A 22650-nucleotide genomic window follows, 5' to 3' on the forward strand; every position below is an offset into this window, starting at 1 on the left:
TAGTCATTCTCCAAACGTTCAGGAGAGTGTTTCCATCCGGAGAGGGAGGGTGAGCTAGTTAATACTCACACTTCCCTCCTCCCAAGTCCCTGCCTGCCTCTATATTTCAGGAAAACTCTTTCTTCACACCCCCCATGGTGTTGTCTTCCTGTGTTGGTTTTTATCATTTTCCCTTTTCAGTTCCTTCATCCTCCTCTGCCAGAGAAGGGGACCTTCATTTGGAGCCAAAGACATGACACAGACAGTGGTTTGTTCTCTAAAAGAGCTAGAGTTTTCTGCAAATTGGGGCCATGAGATAAGCATCCCATCTTTCTTGCCTTCCCATGTCCCATCACACACAGTTCTGAAGTCCCCACAATAAGAAGCCTTTTCATCTATAAACACCACATGGTCTAACTCTGCCTTTGCTGCATTGCCCTCCCCACAAGGCTAGCTGGGCTTCCCACTTTTGAAAGTTCAATTTTTTTCCTGGAGGAGCTTCTCCACCGCCTCCTTGGTCCAGACTTTAGTCCAAAATGCCACTTCCTTATCCTTCAGGCCTTGGGCTGCCTGAGTGGTTGCACCAATCTTCAAGTATCCTTCGTTCTGATCGTATTCTGGCCATGCAGACAATGTCTTCTCATTGGGGTTCCTGGAATCAAAATCAAAGTTTCTCAAATCTGCTATGTGGTTCCCGTGTTTCTCTCTAAATTGGATGGATCTTCGGTGTATGGATATATATTGCTGCCATGGGACTTACCGTTCTGAGGATGAGGAGCGCTCCATCTACTTGGACAGCCTGACCACTGTTAGAGAGCTCTCATTGTCAAAGTACTATGGTCATATGCTCAGGCCTTTGTCCACTCAAACTTTAAAATCCACCTCTTCCCCATTCGTCTCCCCATAACATCCTACTTCTCCCACTAACCCTGTCCACCAGTCTCACCCATTCCAAGCAAAATTGCCCCAAAACTTCATCACCATCTTGCTGACATTGATCTCTTCACTTGAGGCACCCCCTGTGAGGAAGAGGATAAAAGCCCTTAGTTGCTCCTACTGGTCCATAGGCCAACAGCATCTCTGCCATATAAGCCTTTACCGTGGTAGGTTCTGTACTCTTATTCCATATCAACTGGGTGAAAATCTGCATTTGAATAAAATCCTGACCAATTTCACACATTCAGCGATGTGCATGTGGTTCATTAGTAAGCTGGATGCTTTTGCTTTCTAGGATGCATCTTCAGATTTTCCCATAGAATGAGATGCCAGCAGGCTTTCTCTACCTTGTAGGACTGCTATTGACTGTTGGGTCTTTCTTTAAGACTCCTCTCTCTCTCTCTCTCTCTCTCTCTCTCTCTCACACACACACACACACACACACACACACACACACACACCTTTAATAGTCTGAAATATATGAGAAATGTAAAGATCCTCATGAGTAATTCAGCTTGGAGACACAGGTGTGCCATGGAGACACTGGTGTGCCATGAGAGAGGTCATGAGTCACATGCAACTGCTGAGGGTTAAGGTATGGGAGACATTTGTGAAAATATTCAAATAGTGCATAAGCTAAAAATAGGTGAGTTTTAAATAAATCGTGACATATGGAGAAACACTTTATACCTAACTCAAAGTTAATGCAAATTCCAGCCTTCCCCATACGCCTAGGAGTAGGAAACTACCGGCACTCTCTTTTTCAAGCGATGCCCTGCAGATGAAGTTACAGGTCAGGATTCTAAGAGACTGTATACTGGAGACTCTTACATGTCCATTGGGCAGGGAAAGACTAGGGACTGCTCAAGCTACCTCAGGTCCATTCTGTTGAATCATGAAACTAAGATCAAAGAGGAGAAACTCTCTCAAGGATACCCAAAAAAAAAAAAAAAAAAAAGACTGGCGCTCAGGCCTTCTAATTCCAGACTCCATAACTAAGAAGGAACCATTACCTTTTGTAAATGGGGCACCAAATACTGAGAAGAGTTCATCCCCATGGTCTCCCGTCACCATCTCGGGTTTCAGATCCGACGAGAAGCTTGGGTGATACTGAAATTCATACATGTAGACGGGGGCTCCAGCATCTGAAAAGACACCGGTCCACGTTCAATTCATGTGGAGGCATAAATCTGGATGGTCTCAAGGTTCCCAGCTCCAAAAGGAGCTCCTGACTGTTCCCTGGCACTCTCCAGCTTCCACCATCTATGCTGAACACATGTGTGGCCGTGTGGCACCATGAGCCTCCTGATCTTCCTGGGTCACTTCCTCATCTCCTGACTGCTACTTTCCAAAATCACCTTCTGAATTAACTGCGTGCATTTGGGTCTTTTCCTCAGCATGAGCAGATAACCCAGCAGGACAGTACACATCCCCGATCATGTAGAACCAAGACTCAGGGCCTAACTCTCAGCAGTGTCCACATCTCTCCGTGCTCAGAGATAAATGGGTCAGAAACTAATATTGATGCCAGCGACCCTCTGCAACATAACCCCTGGGTCTCACCTCTGTGATGACGAGCCACAATGACAGAGGGCACGGCAAATAACACATCTCCGATCAAGTCTACGAACCGGTCTCTATTTTGGACAAGGTCTTCGGCCCCTCCTAAGTATTCCTTAATGGCTGCAGGAATCACATCCTCGGGGACATTCTGAAATGGATCAAGGAAGTAACCCCTGTCCTAAATGGTAAGCAATGTGACTTTGGCCAGTTTATTGATCATGAACCTTTTTTTAACCCTTTAGTCTCTGCTAGGTTGATGAAGGGTTCAAGGCATGAAAATGAGGCAGAACTCCAAGCCTACATATGTTTGTGCCATTGGTGTTTCTGTCCTTTGAGATGAGCCCCCAGCCCTTCTGTGCTCTTTCATCAATTCTTACAATCCCCCATCAGCCTCTTACGAGAAAGGGACTCGATTTCCTCAGAAGAGATGTGGCTGTCTTCTGGTCCAGTTTGCCTGAAGAGAGTGGATACCCCATAATCTGTTGAAAAAAAAATATTGAGAACTTGAGAATCTTCAAGAATTAAGAGAAAGAACCCAATAAGAAAACCAATGAACTCAATTAAAAGCATGAAATTTCTTTGTTGGGTCTCAATGAACATAGATCTTCCAAGAGTTAAAAAAAAATCAGTGAGACAAAAGGACTTACATCTCGAAGCTCAAAACATACTAAAGCATGTGCACACAGACATGTGTGTGCCTGTGTGCATGTGTGTGTGGTGTGGTGTGTTGTATGTGTGTGTGTATGTGTGTGTGTGTGTGTGTGTGTTTGACATGTTAATCTATGGGGTATGCTGGTCCTCCAGTTGATGAGAAAAAATTTAAACAATGGTGATGTATACAGAAGCAGAGAGCTCAGGGACAGAGGCCATAGAACATACATCCCTCAGACTCAGGTGACAGAGGAAACCAATTATCAGTCATAATGCTTGTGTTCTTGATGACCTCTGAAATCCTCATGCAGTGCGAGTTGAAGAACTCTACGCACGCTCTGGTCATATCTGAACCTCTACACTCAGAGACAGGACTATCACATGGCCAAGTAGCACAGCAGCCAAAGGAACACCCTGGAATAAGCAGAATCTCCTACAACGCCTGCCTGAGAAAAGGTGATGCTTTCAGATGCAGTCATTCTAAAAAGCTTCAATTGTCGACCATTTTCCTGCTTGGGATATGACTCCTAGACTCAAAATATTTTCTCAAGAATGTGAAAGTAATCTCTAAACAATAAAAATAACTCAAAACATGTTTGAATAACATATTGGGGGAGACAAGTCTTGGCCAGACTGCCAGTCTCCATGGAGAGGTATTTGAATTCCATGAGCACTGCACTTCACAATCCTGAGTCCTATCATGAAGAAGGCTTGACAGTTGTCCTGCAGGTGACTGTTAGTTCACAAAGCCTGGGTATAGCCATTGGACTCAACTGCAGTGCCCTCTTTGTTCTCAGCTCATCCTGGAGTCATCTATATCTTTAGTGTCAGAGATGTTCGTTCCAGTCATGATTGATTGTTTAACTTACTGCAGTCATGTTACTGCATAAAGCCTATCCTATTGCTTTAGCTAGCATCTGGCTTAGCTGTCCACCGAGGGGCCTTAGATCACGTGTGGAGATCCACAGGACCTGGAACTCCACATGCAAACTGGAAACAGTTATGCCAGGCCCAGCTCTCTTGAACCTCTAGTTCCTTCCCATATCTGACATCCTTCTGAGAAAGGCACAATTAGTATCTCTATGGGTCAATTCAGGACTCTTTAATAGGAAGACAGAGTATTCATGAGATACATGACAAGGTCTTTGAGGACTGAACCCTCAGGAGACATTTGAACCATCTTGGAGAAGATTTTCGTGCCAATATCTACTCAGGACAATCAGTTCAGCTTCTCTGGACTCAGAGAAGAGGTAGTAAAGACTTGAATGACTTAGGGTGGAAGAGTGTGTCCGCGTGATGTCTTTACTTTCTTACCAGTGGAAGAAGCCAACCAAACTCTTGCTTGTTGATGCCCACCATGTAGGGGACAGTACTGAAGTTCTTCTCAGCCAGGATCTCTTCTGGAGTCTTTGGCAGGAACACTCCATCAACTGCAGTCGGCAGGAAGGGGCAGCTCTGGGGAAGAGAACAATGCAATATCTGTGATTGTTTCTTCACAGAGAATGCTTATGTCCCTACCTTTGTGAATGCAAGGCCAGTACCCAGACTCTGGCAGCTATGAGCCATAGTCACAGAGACTTGGAATCCTGACAAGGGGGCTGAGACACGAGGACAGAGCTCCAACTGGGAGCTAGCAGTAATGATGCAGAGGGGTGCGCATAGCATCCTCATTTAAATTAAAATATACTTGATATGAGAATAATTGACATTTATTTACACGTAAATACATATGTATACATATAGATATTACCCAAATATAGTGATATTGCTCTTCGTAGTAACTATGTCTTCAAAGTTGCAGTAAATATAAAATTAGCAAATACTGTGTCACTGTTCCAAGGAGGAATCTAGAGTTGGAATTCTCAAACCCTAGGAGCCTCTGGTTACAAAGTTTCCATTAGTTCTTATTTGTGAGGGAGTTCCTGTTTATAAGTGCATTATGCTGTTTAGGTTTATTAATGCATGCAGCATTTATAAATACAATGGCGAGGAAAAGTTTAACATTTTTCTGATCCGAGTAACTCAACTGTAAACTCCTTTTGGTTTCAGTCTCACAAGCATGCTTTCCATCATGTTTTTTAAAAGAATTCATCATCATGAGCTGGGCTTAGTGGCCCATGCCTGAAATTCTAACACTCAGGAGCCTGTGGCAGGAGGAGCGCTACGATTTTGAAGTGAGCCTGAGCTACATTCTGAATTCCAGATTAGCCCGGGCTAGAGACAGAGACATCATCTCCAAAAAGAGGTAAAGAAGGAAGGGAGGAGAAAGAAAGAAAAACCAAACCTTCAGAACAAAAGAAAAGGTTAACCAGCTCCCGTGTCTGCAGACAGCTGCCTTTCCATCCCACCCAGCTTTATCCCATACTGCCCACACAGCAGTTCTTCCCCCCCAGCAAGACAAACAGATACACTTCCTTCCTCTTCGGGATACGCTGTGCTGTTAACTAAGGCTCCCACCACCTGCCAGTTTCATTTCTCTCTTAAATCTGAACACATAGCATCTTTTTTCCCCCCTGGTCACACATTTCAAAACTGAAATGGAGATGCCATAGACAGTGGAAGGTTCGAACGGAGCCTCCTCCCAGCAGTGCCATTTTGGAAGAATGAATGTAAACAAGAATGGGGAATCTAGGGGGGATATATACTGTTGACAGGGAGCACTGCAGTAGGAGTCAGGCAGGACTGAACTCTTGTCCTCATGTTACCCTGAAAAATGATTTTCCCTCGTAGGGCATCAGAAGTATACACACAAGGAATTTACACAGGAAAATTCTCCATTCGTAGTTCAACATAAAATAATACTAAGAAGATTAAGAACTGATAATTTAGAGGGCAAAGGTCCTTACCTCTCTGAGGTCTCCAAGCAAATTGACCTTAAAGGGTTTCTGTGAAGACAGAGGTAGAGACTTTGGTGAGATGGTCGCCATGTGTAAGAGCTGATCCATTGGCCATCATCCCTAAGGTATCAGATTCTCCCTCCTGGCTCCTCCTTATGTGAGCCCAAGGTAACAGAAGACTGCACAGAATTCTCTGAATATTGGCATGGGCTAGGATGAGAGAAGATAGCATCAAACGGGCAGAGTCTCAGACTCAGAGCCAAGATTGCTGGAGCTCTGGGAAAGACACTAATACCTATGCCTAGGGTATTCTTTATCTTTTCTACCTACCCATTACCCCTGGTAACAACACCCCCAATTCTCCTTTGAGGGAAAAAGAAATAATAAAATGACTTTGGTAGCAGGGATATAATGGTGAGATAGAGCAGGAGGTAGAACGGGCCATCAAAGAGAACTGGTTTGTTCCTCTCCCACCCTTCCCCGCTCTCTTTTTCAACTCAGACATCTGTATGTGAGTTGAGTCACCATAGCCCTGAACTTAAGAGACTAGTCCAAAGACAGATACATACACTGTCAATCCAACAGAATTCAAATCAGATGTCTGAACTAGACAGTTTATAAGGAAATAGCACATAACTGTGAAGTACTCTGTCTTTAACGTGACAAGAAGATAAATGTGCTTCAGAAAGATGCCAGTAAAGAAACATGGAAAGCTGTGGTGTAGACTCTCAATAACACCTCCAGAGTGCCACATCCCAAGACATGAGTCACCTGAAGATTCTGTTGCTCTTTCCTTTCTGTGTCTGAAGCCTTTTGCCTCTTGTTCTCTTACAATTAGCAAACCCTAACCCTAACAATCTCAATGACCTGTCTAAACCATGCTTTTCTGTAGTGTGTTCATCAAGACTGCAGTGTTCACAATTCTATGGCTTAGCTTTCAGGTCTGGCCTCTATATGAGAATCAGTCCTAGGATCTAGCCACTGTAGTGGATAGGGTAACACCTATAATGCCTTGATCCTACACAAAGAACTAAAGGCAATAGGGAAAGTTGGGAGCTAAGGGAGGTGGTACCGTCCCCAGGAAGAGCACACCCATTGGTTGTCCAGTACCAAATGATCAGCCCTGAGAACATAAATACAAGTAACATTTTATGGCCTGAACAGGTTATATTTAGGAATATGTTTGAATAGACAAATACATATATTTATGCAATAACTACTAGTGAGAAAACAGGTCACAAATTTGAAGGAGAGTGGGGAAGGACATATGAGAGCATTTGGATGGATGAAAAGGAAAGAAGAGATTTTGTAGTTGTATAACCTTAGAAATAAAAAAATAGCTATACTGGATGGATGGATGGATGGATGGATGGATGGATGGATGGATGGATGGATATGGATGGATGGATGGATGACAGATAAAGAAATAGTGTGGGGAAAAGCCTAGCATGTTGGCACTCACCTTTAATCCCAGGCTCAAGAGGCAGAGGCAGGCAGATCTGTGCATTTGAGCCCAGCCTGGTCTGTAGAGGGAGTTCTGAGACAGCCAGGACTATACAGAGAACCCCTGTCTAGAAAAACAAAAGAGAGAGGGAGAAAGAAAGGAAAAGAAGGGAAGAGAGAAGGAAGGAGGGAGGGAGAGAAGGAAGGAAGAATAGGAAGTCTATTCCCAAAATTGGGAAATAATCTCATAAAATCTAAATTATTGGAATAATTATTATTGGAATAATAATAAAATAGTTTATTACTTATTAAACATTTTAAGAAGTGAAGATAAATTGTGCCACAATCCTTTTTAAAAATGTGCTTAATAACCCCATCTTAAAATTCATAATAGTAATTATTTGTGGAATGGGGAATTTTAATTTTTAAATAGATATGAAACATTAATAGGATGATTTGTTTCTTTAGGATAGAAATGGTTGAAGAGCTGAGGGCTTTGCCCTGGCTGTGCCAGTGCTATAGTACGGGTCACATCCCCAGCCCTCTCACACAATTTTCATTTGTAGTGTAATGTAATACCTGCTGCTTTGGGGCTTTCTTATAGTCATGACATTTCATAAGAACATAGGATGGTAAATTTCCAAGTTTGGATCAAAAGGCTTCTAATAGATGAGAACTTTCCCAGCCAGACCACTCACTCAAAGCAAGGTACAGCTGAATAGGTAAGTCCTGAGATAAGGACACAGGTGGGGCCACTCAGAAGAGAATACCTACCAATTTCAGGTTGATCTCCATGAGTTCGTCCTCTGTCTTCTGGCGAAGGCAGTTAACCATGGCTGCTGATGTGGTGGTTTTACACCCAGCAGCAATGGCGACTTGCTATACAAAATCAAAAGTAACAGCAGAGGTCAAGGTCAGTGGCCCTTCCCTCCATCCGTGTAGACGGAAGGGTTTGCTGCCGTCTTCGATTTCTGAAGAAGGCATAAAGTCCTTGAAAATTCTCTGGACCCACAGGCATGTGACTAGCAGAGGTTGACATCGGCTTCTAACTGAGATAATGGCGTTATATCCATATCTCTGTTACTTGAACTTTAAAAAATGGGCACATTGTCAAAGCAGAGGACTTAGCACGAGCTGTGTTCAATTCAGTGAAGAGCAAGGGATCTTAAATTTCACTGTATGCTTCACAACAGCCTCTTGCACTCTCTGGTCATTTCCTGTCCATTTTTCTACCAGTAAATAAGAGTGATTATTGCACCTGCCTCATAAGGAAAGCTAGTGCCAGGGATATAGTGAAGGAAGGTTTCATATCTCTATATGTCACAATTTATAGGAAGCCTAGACCGCACAAATTATATGAAGATATATCCAAACTTAGAGAACGTGGTTTGAGTGGAGCCCTGCAGGCTTTCTGGCTCAGCCGTTCTCATGTCTGGTATTCCTTGAGCATCTTTAATTTTGTCATACGATATATTCCAATTCCAGTTTCCCCTCCCCCAACTCCTCCCAGATCCTCCTACCTCCACACCTACCCAAATTCACACTCTTCCCATCTCTCTCTCATGATAATATATAATAATATATCTCATGATAATAATAGTAGCAATAATAATGAGGAGGAGGAGGGTTATAACAACAAATAGGAAAAAGGTCAAAGAAAAAGCAGTAGAAACTTATAGAAGCAGTGACACACGTGTTCACAAACAGAAACCTCATAGAATCACAAAACTGGAAATCAAATGCCCAGACTAAGTATTATCACACACACACACACACACACACACACACACACACACACACACCTCCAAAAATGTTACTGGGTTCATTTTGTGTTGGCCCTGTATGGGGCCTGCCCTTACTAGTAGATTGTATATTCAGTGAGATTCAGTCAGAGAACACTATTTTTTTCCTTTTGTGAACAGTACTTTTGAGGGCTCATGTCCACTTCCTCTCTCTGCACTGGGACCTTGTGTGGTTTAGACCCAAATCTCTAGGCAAGAAAGACTGCCAAGGACTCCAGAAGAGCAGGAGAAAGGGCATGGGAGCTGCCCAAGGTAGGTCTTACCTCAGCGACAGGTTTGACATCTTTCCTGACCATACCAGGGGTGAGGGCCACACCACTCTCAGAAATGGCCCTGTGGAAGAGGTTCTTGGCCAGAGGAGACAACACCTGACAGGAAGAAGCAGAGCTCGTATTCACAGGAGTGGTCAGTGACTCTCTTGCCTTTGAAGTCTCCCTCCCTCTATCTGCTTCTTGGCCCTGGCTGTTCAACCGGGGACTTTGGTACGCTATAGACACAACCGTGTATCCCAGAAAGCATCTCAGGCTGCCTGTATGGCCGAGTTCCTGAGAGAAACTGGTGTAGAACCAGAGTTTGGAAGGAAGCCGAACAGAAAGTTAAGTACTCAATCATAATGACAAAAACTATTGGAAAGAGAGTTAACAATCCCTGACATCAAATCCATTTAAGCACTTCTATTTCTTAGAATTAACCCTATAAAAAGCAATTTTGACCCCCCCCACGCCCAAAAAAAGAGCCTAGCTAAAGTTTTACCTCATATGCCTGAGGTTCTGGGTTTGAGCCAAAGTAGAGAAAGGAAACAAAAATAAAAATGTATATGATAAAGGAGCTACAAAAGAGAAATCTAAGACTCCCCATGATATTTATAATGGAAAATTTGTGTTTTTTTATTTTTTAAGAATTTTATACAATGAGTTTTTATCATATTCACCTCTCCTCTCCCAGTTCCCCACTGGCCCATCCCTCTTCCCTACCTGCCCAACTTGTGTCCTTGTCTTTTTAAACCCACAAAGTCCATATGGTCTTGAAGTTTTGGCCACTGGAGCTTATTCTACCTACCAGGAGATAACCCCTTAAAATAGTGGTTCTTGACCTTCCTAATGCTGCAACCCTTTAATACAGTTCCTCATGCTGTGGTGACCCCCCCCAACCATAAAATTATTTTTGTTGCTACTTCAGAACTGTAATTTTGTTACTGCTACGGAACCTAATATAAACATCTGTGTTTTCTGATGGCCGTAGGTGACACCTGTGAAAGGGTCATTCACTCTTCACCGGGGTCACAACCTATAGGCTGAGAACTGCTGCCTTAAGGAAAACTAGCACTTCTTGTCCCAGTAATTATCCATTGCAATAGCTCCTCAGATGGAGGTAGAACTCCATGCCACCCTTCCCTTTGCGTGCTGAGATTTGTCTGCCTTGAGCTCTCACAGGCCTTGTGCCTGTTGTCATGACTACTGTGAGTTAATATGTGCAGCTGCCCTGTCACGCCATCCGTGTGTTGTCGTCATCCACCACCTCTAGCTCATACAATCCTCCCGCCGCTTCTGCAATGATCCTTGAGTCTTAGGGAAAGAAGTATGATATAGATACCCATTTAGGGCTACTGCACATCCTGTAGTCTCTTATTCTCTGCACCCTAACCAGTTTCAAGTCTTTGCATTCATCACCATCTACTGAAGAAAAAAAAAAGATGCTTCTCTGGTGAGCGTTGAGAGAATGCACTAACCTGTAGGTATAAGGATAAATTCTTAGAGGTTGCTTTAGTACTATGCTCATTTAGCAAAATAATAGCAGTATGTTTGATGTGGGATGATGTGAATATGTTTTATTATCATTGGTTAATAAACAAGCTAATTTGCCCAATAGCTAGACAGAATAAAGCCAGGTGGAAAATCCAAGCGAGATATGGAGAGAAAGAAGGCGGAGTCAGGGAGACCCCAGCAACTGTCAGAGAAACAAGACGTGAGGTAATAAACCATGAAGCTTGAGGTAAAATATACAGTAATAGAAATAGGTTGGTTTAAGTTGTAAGGGCTAGTTAATAATAAGCCTGAGCTAATAGACCAAACAGTTTGCAATTATTATAAGCTTCTAAGTGGTTATTTGGGAACTGGTAAGTGAGAGAGAAACATCCAGTTACATATGTTCTCCCCTAAAGCCTGTGACTCATCTAGCTGCAGGCTCTTGCTAGAAAACTGTGCCAAGATAACTTGAAATTTCATTATTAGGAGATTGAATTGGTAAAAAATTCATCCTAACCATGGAATATCAATCAATTATAAAAGATAATTTACATAAGAGAATTAATGCTTTGGGAGAATTAATACGCTATATTACAATATTAAAAGGAAGTGCTTAAAAATTGTAGATAGATGAGGCCATAGGGATAACCCTGTGCTCCGCCCTGAGGCAGCCGAAGAGTTCCTTACCTCTCCCAACACCTTCTGTGTCCTCAGTATCCATAGCCTACTTCCACACCAACATGACACATCACTGTCCCCTGGACTGTGTTTGTGTCCCACATTCTCTGTTCTACTCTCCACTTGTCACTTGGCTCATTCTTCCCCTCAGCCACCTTTATCAACCTCTCGTTCCTCAAACCCAGGTGCTCTGCCTCTAAGGATAGAAAAATCCTCATATCACCTAGAGGAAACCCTTGTCTGTTATCAAGTCCCCTCAACACATAGACCTATCTTGTAGCCATTGAATGACATTCTGTCTAACTCATTTTTTTTTTTACTTCTCCCTATTTGTATTCTATCAACCCCTAGTTCCCTAAACTGGTAAAGTCCTAATGCTAAGTGATTAGCAAAGAAGAAGAGCCTCTACAATAAAAGATGGGTATGTCACTGATCCAGACAGAATTGGATGATACTGCATAAACCTCAGTTCTAAGCTTTCTGGGGTCAAGGAAAAGTTGACCCTTTGCTCAACACTATCTGATATTGTACAATTAGTAAATTGAACTCAAGGAGAGCAAAAATACCATGGCTGAATTGACTGGCCTCCAAGAGATCCTATTAATGGCCACATAAAGTCTAGGCATGAGGCCTGGTGCCGGGGACACTTACAAGAACAGAGACACTTTCACCTCCTGCTGACTCTCCAAAGATGGTCACAGAGTCTGGGTCTCCTCCAAAGTTGACAATGTTGTCCTGAACCCAGCGTAATGCAGCCAGCTGATCCAGGTGGCCCCAGTTCCCCCGGCTGTGTTCATCTCCGGTGCTGCAAGACAATAGGGTGCAAGTATGGGCAGAGATGTCCCAGCAGGTTCTAAAGAGCACAGATTGACCAGGAGCTCAGCGTGAGCTTTCAGGGATACGTCTTCTTCTGCATTCTTGACACAGGGACCTTCTTTGCCCCTAATCCTGATAGCACTGTTCTAAGTGGGGCTTTCCTCTCCCAGGAAGTGTTGCTGAGGTATCATTATGTACCCCAGAGTGGTTTAAGACTTAGAGCACACCTGAGAACTAAACAAAAACTTCCAAAAATCAGAACGAGATGAAAAGAGAGCATAATGCCATCTAGTGGGGACATTAAAATGAGCCAAGGAGCTAGCAGGAGGCCTGGAGGAAAGAATGAAAGATTTCACGACCATGGAGGGATCCTTTGAGACACCAGCATTTAATAGAGGACTGAACAGAATGAACACATCTATCTCAGAAGTTATCATAGGAAGGAAGTAGAGCCAAGTACAAAGGCCTCAGGGCCATGAGAACAAAGCTGTGTATGAAACTAGTGTGTAATGTGCGAAGAGTATGCATTATGAGCCTTGGCCAGGACTTGTATGTCCTTGTAGACCAAGTGGGGACCCTCTCCAGTGGTAAGACATAACTCACTCTGAGATACACATAATCAAATCCTGATATTAGCAATATTTTAATAATAAATGGTTAAGATATCATTCAGGACAAAGACATAGGGCTTTGATTAGTAGGAAGAAATAGATTCAAGGTAACTAGATTCTGAGCATATTTCAAAGGAAACCATGAAAATTTGATATGGAACTGAATGTAGAGAGGGCAAGAAAGAAGAATCCAGGTTTCTAGGAAGCCTTTCTCCTGATCAAAGGGGAAGGTGGAGCTGACAGCAGCTATTCAGGGAACCTTGGAGGAAAGAGATATATTTTTTAGGGAGATACATGGAGTCTACAGTTCCATGAACACTGTAAAGGCATTCTGTAGACATCCCAGGGAAACAAGACAAGGGAGCTAAAGGCAAGTGCCTGAGGTTCAAAGGAGAGCTGAGGACTACAGATGGGGAGCAGCAAATGGACAGCTGGAATCACTTGGGGCTTCACCGGGGAGGGAGATGGAGCATCAAACAAGATGGTGCATAACCAAAGCCAGGAGAAGGATTCTCTCAAAGAGGCAGTAGCAACTGATTGTTGTGGCTGATGTCGTGAGTCCCATGTGGTTAGGAGTACCATTGAAGGTCTTAATTTTCCTCTGTGGCAGCCTGGAGAGCATGGGCAGATGAAAACATGCCTGCAGGAGCACTCACTAAGTTCATTCAGAAGACGGTCCTTCCTTTCCTTTCCTGTGAGAAGATGTATAGCATTTGAAAACTATTCAACCACTGTGCTATGCAATGACCACAAGTACAGAGGAATGTAGTGCATTGCCAGCACAAGTCAAGAGAGGTAAGTGTTTCAGAAGGGACAACACTAAGAGTGGGCCATAGAGAACACATCAGGGCATCACAGGGTAGCGATCGAAGCAATGAGAAACAGTACAAACATTCAAAAGTAGATCCACAGGCATTACTTGGGAAGGAGGAAGTGGGTGAGGCTAATAATGAAGGGAGCAGACATTTTTTGAAAGAGTTGAGCAAATGGCTCTGATAGAGATTACATCACTATAGCTTGGTCCTAAAGTCTTTGAATCGGCAGCTGTTATGACTTAGATGTGGTTTGTGCTACCTAGGCTTATTGCTCCCCAATGCAGCAAGAATATACAGTAAAGGATCCTGTAATAGACAAGACCCAATGGAAGGTGTGATGGTGGAGGGTCATCTGTCTATATGTTACTTTCATTGGTTAATAAAGAGACTGCCTTGGCCTTCTAATAGGGCAGAAAATTAGGTGGGTGGAGTAGACAGAAAAGAATGCTGGGAAGAAGGCAATGAGGCAGACGCCATGAAGCTCTGGCCCAAGATGGACGTAGGTTAGAATCTTCCCAGTAAGCCACCACCTCGTAGTGCTACATACATTAATAGAAATGGGTTAATCCAAGATGTGAGAGTTAGCCAGTAAGAGGCTAGAGCTAATGGGCCAGGCAGTGTTTAAATGAATACAATCTGTGTATTGTTATTTCGGGTGTAAAGCTAGCTGGGCAGGAGCCAGGCGGGATGAAAAGCAGGCCTGCTTGCCTCATCGCTACAAAGATGATTAGGTCTTCAGGTGCTGCACTTGGAAGGTATCTGTGAGAAAGCTCTTATAGTAAGAACAAGGATCCTCTTTTTTTTTCTACATTACCATGAAATATATCTATGTGTCTAAGTCATACATCCCTGGAAATTTTGGATGTGCTATATACTATAGTTCATAATAGTTAGACTTTCGACTCCCACCATTGGCTTCAGGAATGGCACGTGTGTCAGGAACGGCACGTGTGTCAGGAACGACAAGCGTGCCAGAAAGCGGCATGTGTGTCAGAAGAGTCACGCATGCCAGAAAGGACACGCGTGGGGGCACGTGTGTTGGAAGCGACACATGTGCCAGGAACGGCGAGTGTGTTGGAAAGGACACACGTGCCAGGAACGGCATGTGTGCCAGAAAGCACACGCGTGTCAGAACTGACACGCGTGTCAGGACCGGCACACATGGCAGGAACGGCATATGTGCCGGAAAGCACACGTGTGTCAGAACCGACATGTGTCAGGGACGGCACGCGTGTCAGAAAGGTCACGTGTGCCAGGAGCGGCACGTGTGTCGGAAAGGACACGCATGCCAGAAAAGTACATTGTGTCGGGGCCGACACACATGTCAGGAATGGCATGTGTGTTGGAAAGCACATGCGTGTCGGCAGAAAGGACACACGTGTCGGAATCGGCGCGCGTGTCAGGGGCGGCACGTGTGTTGGAAAGGACATGTGTGCCAGAAAGCACATGTGTGTCAGAGCCGACACGTGTGTCAGAAAGGGCACGGCACATGTGTCAGCAAGGGCACGCGTGTCAAGAACGGCACACGTGTCAGGAAAGGACAGGACACGCGTGTCAGGTGTCCCTGTTGATGCATTGACAATGTGGCAGTGCTAATAAAGGGCCTCACCAGATGCCACCATGAGGTCACTTGATCTTGGACTTTGACTCTCAAAGAAAATAAGCTAAATTCATCTTTTTGTTATTGTGCACCATCAGTATGCAACTGACGATTATGGGAGTTAATGTGCAGTCTCTAGTGACCTACCTGAAGAATCCCCAGATGCCCAGGCGATACTGAATGGTCACCACCACCACGTTCTCATGGGCAGAGAGGGCCAGTCCATCATAGGTGGATGCCCCACCCACCACCAGAGAACCTCCATGGATCCACACCATCACCTGCAGGACACAGCAGCAAGGACCATAAGAAACAGCACTAGGAAGGCCATTAGAAACTGTCTATGTTGGTTTTCTTTTCCTCACCCTGCCTGAAGGAGATCAGTGCCCAAAGTCTGTCAGTGCCTAGCAAGGATTATACCTAGGCTGCTCTGAGGATCATATTCTCTCTCTAGTAACTAAGACCAGCCCCTGCCTTTCTGTTGGTGTCAGGGAACTTGAAAGAGCAAGGTGTGCACGGCAATCTCCACTACAGTCTGGTTTACATCTCTGAGACAGCGTGAGGGAAGGAATACTTGCAGTCCCAATAGTTACAGAATGCTATGGATCTCTGAACTAATCCTGGCCCATGGAGCCCCTAGACCCAGCTTCCTTCCTCCCCCTCCAGTTGTACAGAAAAACCAGATGCTGGAAATCACAAATCCAGATCAGTGGTCCCCATGCTCACCGGCAGCCTCATACTCTTTGTCAAGTTGGCAGGAGTGTAAATATTTAGGTAGAGACAGTCTTCAGAAAACTGGAGAGGAATGTTCTCCTTTCTGTTGGTGAAGAGATCGGAGAGCATTTTCCCTACCGTAGCATCTTGGGAGCACCTGAGAGGGAGAGAGAATATCTGAGGTCCACCAGACAGATACTAGGCATGTCACCTGGGGCTCAGCTTTGCCCTGAGGAGCTTGAACCTGGAAATGTGGTAGGTATCAAGGGTAAGAGGGTCTTTGAGGTTCCTGAGGAACCCTGGGATGCTGTAGAGTCTCCTGAATCTGCAGAGAATGCAGACCTGGTATCATTTCTGTTCCTGGAGTGTTCGGGCTGCCTTACTCCACGAAAGGAGCTGCTCACACACCAACTTGCCCTGGGAGATGGCACTCCCTGCTCTGTCCGATGGCCTTTCTTCTGCTGGGCTTTGTATGAACTATAGGGTGGCCTACTTCTCTACCACATAAATATGATACAGTTCATGAGAGTCTTCCATCAACCAGAAGAGCTAGCTCCAATGTCTCACAGCCCATAGCAGGTCAGGGGTCATTTCTCTGTGGGGCAAATAGATGCATTCTAGTCCTGCCTCAGTGACTAAGGTGCTAGGTGACATTGGGTGAATTTCTTTCCTGCTCTGGTCCCTAATCTTTCAGGTGCAGATAAGAATGCTATCTTGAGGGACCTTGCAGCCCTGGCCTGCTAAGTCTCTAATTATTCACCTGCCCCAATAACCATCGGTTACTTCCCTGATGAAAGGTCTTGGAGATTATTCCCAGATGGTAACTTTTAATGAGAACTGAGTTCTCCTAGTTGGTTTGAATTGGCATTCATTTAGAACCTCTTTATGCGATAACTCGTTTGAGCTCCAGATTAGCCACAAGTGTGTTCTTTCATGTCCTTGATTTATAAATGAGAAAGATGGGGCACAGGTTGATTAGAGAAACTGCCCAAGATATCATGAGCAGGAGGGAAGCATATTTACATCCCATGTAAAGGATAACCAACATCCCCGGAGCCCAGTAGTCAAGTGGTAAAATCTGAGATACTAGAGAGGAATTTCCAGTTTCCATCTTGGAGAGTGTGCCCTATGTCAACAATAGCAATGTGTTTTAATTTTCAAATATCAAAGAGGAAAAAGAGTTCAACACCACCAGTAATTTAGATAACTATAACACAAAGATTTGATACTATAAATTATTACTGTGGTTTTATATTGTTATTTTTCTTATTCAGTAACCACAAAACAAGCATTCTTTGATTAAGTCCAAACATTGGCAAGCATCTGCTAAATACTTTTTCATATATCAATGAAAGAAATGTGTATATTTAGAATATTTATGAAGGGAAATTGAGCCAAAAGCACATATTATTTGACTCAGTAATGTCATTGCTGGGGCTGAAATATTCATGAAAGTGTATAATTATGTTGCTAAAACATATCCACAATATTCTTATTCATTTCGTCAAGCATGTCAAAGACAACTCAATAACCTCCCCAAAGAAATTGAGTAAATAAACTATATTTCAATAGCAAAATTTAGACAGCTCCTTAACATCAGGCTGTGATAATTATGCTATGGAAGATGTTGATACTGATGATATTCTTATAAATGAATAAAGAATCCGCCACAGTGCCTCTATGTATAATCAGGAAGAAATTGTACCACAAAGACAAGGACAAGAAAGTATGACAGAAAAGCCCTCAGTTCTCTCTGGGTGACGAAACAAGTGCGGTTTCAGTTTTTCTGTCTCTGCTTCCTGTATTTCCCAACAATTTTTTGCAAACTGCTTGCTTTATACTTGTAATCAAGAAATGAAAAGACTAAGTGTTGTCTTAAAGGGAAAGACATTTTAGAAGACCAAAAGAAGTGGGGTTCTGGAACCCTCCGGAAGGACCTGAGAAGACGGACAGTGTCTGAACTGACTTTGGCAGGTGTCCAGACTTCTTGGGGAGTGGCGGTTGGACCACCTGGAGTACCCAGCTTTCTTCACCCACGGGCCACAGTGACACCGACCACCAGTCAGCCTGGGACTAGTTAGCAAGACTGGATTTGCAGTGAACCTCCATCACCTCTCACCCACATCCATTCTTACCCACCCCACCCCACCCCACCAACATTTAAGACAGAAGAGACAGAATCTTACTGTTCAACTTCTTTTTCTCATCAAAGCGCTTAGCATTTCTATCATATTCGCTAAATAATTTATTACTTTACTTGTTGTCTCCTATCAGCAAGAATCATGAAGATCACTGTTTTCTTTGCTCATGGATTCAAACTTCCAGGGCATGCCCGACTCACAAGAAGCACATGGTGGATACGGGCTCTAAGAAGCTGTGACAGTTTTACACTGGTTTAATTGCTACAGTGCTCTTAGGGACTCCAATTTTTTACAGAACTGCCTGACTTCTTTCTGTGTCCCTGAGAGAGATGTCCCTGTTGGATGAGACCCAGGCCCACTCCAGAGGCTTACATAGGAGGGTAGGAGGTAGCGTCCTTCACGAAGCTCCAGGGCTCTGCAGGCTGTGGTGGAGCAAACCTCAGGGAGCCAAGAGGAGGCTTGGCAAAGGGAACTCCCAGGAAGACGGCCACAGGCTGTTCGAATCCTTCTAAGCTGGCGTACTTCCCCAGGACTTTGCCATGAACAGTGTCCACCACGGGTGGTGAGGATGAGTGTCCTGCTGGACAAGAAAACATGAGGACACATCAGAGGGGAAAAGACCAGACCTGGATTCCAGGAGTTTTTCCATTATCTATGCATGTGACCTTGAGTAAGTCACCTCAACTCTTTTCACATAAAATAAAGAAGATAATTCTTAACAACTCATAAGAATGATGGAATAAATAAATCAGAACTGGAGGTATAAAACTATGCAAGCAAAGTGGTTGTAAACAGAGGACTTCTACTGAACAAGACCTTCAGTTTCTCTCTCAAAAGCCTCCAGGAGCATTCATCTATCGTGGTCCCAGGGCATGATGTGTGAGAGGATGGGCAGGAAGGATAGCCCCTTGTCTCTGGAGGAATGCCCAGTACGGAAAGAGCCACAGACACATTTGCCCTGGCTCTGGAGTGAAAGAGGTTTTATCCTGGGAAAGAACAGGAAGGGTTTTAGGAGTCAGAAGAAGTGAGACCTCCTAACTGGTGTGATCGTGGAGGAACTGGATTTACAGATGGGGAGAGAGGGTGTAAGGTAAGATAGGAAGAGAGTGTATAAAACAGAGAAAAGAGACCGTGTGATGACCCAGAGAGTCCAGAGCAGAGGGCCTGGCTGGGAATGGTGGCAGGTGACTATGAAGCCACCAAGTAGAGTTCCATGAGGAGAGGGAGATGGAGAAGATGGCCCGGGATGAGCAGGTAGAATCTAGCATTGGATTGAGATTATTTTGTGGTCAATAATCTGCGACAAGCATGCTGGAGGACAAAATATTTAGTTCTAGAACTTTCCGCTGTTAGCTCTGAGCTGGGCCATACAGAGAGTAAAGACTGGGTATCGGGCTTCTGTGTGCTCATGACAAGATTCTCTCGGAGAAAACAATGCTTCTCCGCTGCCCTGCTTCTGCCTGCGGGGAACACTGACTCAACCCCATCCTCTTTCAACACTCCATTATGGTCAGTCTCGACACATCCTTGTCTGGGCTTCAGTAATCTATGCACCAGGGTACCATCTGCAGGGAATGATATCCTGACTCCTGCCCTCCCAGTTGCTGTGGAGACAGGTAGATTGTTAGCATCTCTCCCAAAATGTGTGGGCAGAGAGGAAAACAATCCAGATTTGGCCTAAGAGAAGAATAGTCCAAGTATTAGACATGCTTTATGGGGGAGGTTTAAAGAATAATATCTGTGCTTCTAATTCTCCTGTTCATTCTGGACTTTTCTCGTGTAATTATTGATAATTAGTAATCACTTGTGGTGATGAATATAGTAATGATATACATTCCTGATGAAGAAAGTATTATGTAATATATGTGCAGCGCACCGAGCCCCCGTGTCTGCACTCTGTGCGCTAGAACCCAGTTCTCGAGCTTCGGGCAAGGGACTGGAGGTTGAGAATACAGACGCAGACAGACAGAGAGACAGTGACACAGGTCATCCTTGAATTCCCCAAGAATGCCTCCTTTATTGTGTTCAGGAGCAGATTATATAGAGATAGCCACGCTCCAGCCAAACCCACCAGAAACCACTCTCCTGCCATCAGGAACTCCTGAAGGTCTCGTGCTCAGAGCAGCTGTAGGCACTCAGATCAGGGGATTACAAGAAATTCAGGATCTGGGGTCTCACTGCTCCCAACATATATGGACTGGTAGCATATAATGAGTAAATTATTTAAGATAAATTGAAAAAAAATAGTATTCATGTCTCATAGTACCCAGGGTCAGTTACATGCTAAGGATATTCACGTTTTTATGGTGACTGCTAATTATTACAAATATCTCTCTTATGAACTTTCACGGAGACATGCCCTGTTAGTCCCCAATTTCTGGTATTCTGACTTATAATGCTTTCAGTCTAAGATGGAGAATATAGCCCCACCAATAGTCTAAGAACACAATCATTAATACCAGAAACTCTAAAGTGAAGCAGCAAACTCATATGTCTGCTCCATGGTTACCACCAACAGTCCTGTATGTCTATGGTCAGCAGCCTTGAGGGGGGAATAAATTCCCCGAGGAGGAGAAGAGAAAGGACCATGAGCAGTTGTGGCTTATATAATAGGGAGTGTACAGGTTCACATATCAGACACTTGCTGTGTGCCACGTGTGCATTCTAGTCCCTGGTACAGTTTCTCAAAGATGCCTTGTTGGGTGCTTGTCAATATGCCCACTTAAATGGTGAATGAGTGGGATTTGGAAGCAGCCTGAAGCGAGCTCCTAAAGACGAAAATATATTGGTATTGCCAGAGTAACATCCCGCTCCAAATTTGGGTCCTTCCCAGCTCTGCCTTGCACTCAGTTCCCAGCCTCTCCTGGTGCCATATGTCCAGAAAGAAGATTAAAATCCGGAAGAGGCTTGGGTTGCCAGGACTCTGATAGCTCACTAGCTCATCACCAGCTTCATGTGGGTCTCAAAGCCTGGACCATCCTCAAGCTGTCCTGGTCACCCAAAACTGAACACCAGAAAATGGAAACAGCCTATGTGCCCCCAAAGTCCTCTGAGATAACTCTATATAGCCTGTCCTATACACCAATTTTTTTTGCCTTTCTCCCTCCTTTCAGGGGAAACACAAAGGCCATTGCCCACCATCTCTCCACCCCACACCTCCTGAATGACCTGATGCCCATTGGCAACACTCATGTCCTGTGTGGGTATCCTTCTCTAGCATAATCTAAGTGTTCTAGGAAAAAAAGCACCACTTTCCTCCTCACTACAGCCTAATAAGATAAGCATTATATTTTAGAAACAGGGTCACCCAGACACAGAAAAATAAACACTGGCTAAAGGATGTGCAGCTTAAAGCCTGAGCTACATTTAGACCCACATTCCAGCTCCTGGTCCATACTTTAACATCCTGCTAAAAAGAAAAATTTAAAGATCTATCTTAGAGATTTCATGATCCAGCTAGAAATAGACTGAGAATCAAGGGGGAAATAATCTGATCTCTTTGAACATCCCTATGTGAAGCCTGCCATCAGCATAGTGGCCTCCTGAGCCTGCCGCCTGCCACAGGGTCTTAGGGACTATATGGTCGTCTGTATCATCTCTCATGGCCAAGGCTGGTGGTACGTGACTGCCCCAAATTCAAGCATGTGCTACAGAACCAACCCTGTCAACCCTTGCAGTTCTGCCCGCCTCTTCCCTGGAACAGGGTTTCTGTGTATCTGTATTTCAGGGGACTTACCATAAGTCATGCAAACAGGAAGTAAAATCAGGACCAGAACGTGGAAACTCATCATGGAATGACAACGGTTCTTCCAGCTCTGACTTCTCTGTGCTCCTCTTAAAGGATGTTCTGTCTCCTCCCCAAACCTCAAACTCCGCCCCGCAGAAGTAGACCAACTACATCATCTAATGTAGCAGAAACACCTCCCTCTTCCAAAGAGCTTCCCCGAAGTCCTTTAGTGCCACCAAGCCATGTCTACCCTCTTTCATCTGAGCAGTCTGTAACAAGTAGTAGACGGGCATAAATATATCCAACTTTGAATGTAAGAGTCAGAGAGCATCAAGCAAACTAGGTTCTAAGAAGAAGGAGCAACACTATAGAGTAACTTGAAGCCCCAACGTTGCTCAACTGGGGTATTAGGACACATCCCTTAGCTTCTGTGGTCTGGTATCTCCGAGGGTTCTAGGCGTTCAAGTTTGGACTTGGTCATACACTTTGGTCAGGCCTCTGCTGCTATGGTTTCATCATGATGTGTCTACCTAAGTCTTTCGTGTATTGAATCGTTGGCCCCAGCTCATGGTAGGAGTGAGGTAAGTGGGTC

The 22650-nt window shown here is 44.3% G+C and overlaps 1 protein-coding gene across 2 annotated transcripts; it reads right to left on the reverse strand.

Moving 5' to 3' along the window:
• Positions 1-248: 248 nt before the first annotated feature.
• Positions 249-22200, reverse strand: LOC126502579 (liver carboxylesterase 1-like). 2 transcript variants are annotated; one of them, XM_050143716.1, is made up of 14 exons: positions 22068-22200; positions 18704-18911; positions 16203-16347; positions 15624-15757; positions 12286-12439; positions 9475-9579; positions 8184-8288; positions 5976-6014; positions 4444-4584; positions 2877-2957; positions 2479-2626; positions 1929-2060; positions 926-998; positions 249-631 (listed from the first exon to the last, which is right to left on the reverse strand). In XM_050143716.1, the coding sequence occupies exons 1-14, from the start codon at positions 22120-22122 to the stop codon at positions 457-459; spliced, it is 1695 nt and encodes a 564-aa protein (XP_049999673.1). In that variant the 5' UTR covers positions 22123-22200; the 3' UTR covers positions 249-456. The 2 variants fall into 2 exon arrangements, with proteins under 2 accessions (XP_049999673.1, XP_049999674.1); XM_050143717.1 differs by having other exon boundaries at positions 18704-18908; positions 22068-22176.
• Positions 22201-22650: the final 450 nt, after the last annotated feature.

The sequence above is a fragment of the Alexandromys fortis genome, unplaced genomic scaffold (genome assembly GCF_014885135.2).
Source record: "Alexandromys fortis isolate MF-2015 unplaced genomic scaffold, M_Fortis_MF-2015_v1.1 scaffold_1, whole genome shotgun sequence".
Lineage (NCBI taxonomy): Eukaryota > Metazoa > Chordata > Mammalia > Rodentia > Cricetidae > Alexandromys > Alexandromys fortis.

Coding starts and splice junctions, on each gene's coding strand:
- LOC126502579 (XM_050143716.1), bottom strand. CDS start 22,122: ATGATGAGTTTCCACGTTCTGGTCCTGATTTTACTTCCTGTTTGCATG. Junction 2,627..2,876: donor GGAAATCGAGTCCCTTTCTC/GTAAGAGGCTGA, acceptor GATCCATTTCAG/AATGTCCCCGAGGATGTGAT. Junction 999..1,928: donor TGGTGCCCCATTTACAAAAG/GTAATGGTTCCT, acceptor TCTTCCTCACAG/GGGGTGCCTCAAGTGAAGAG.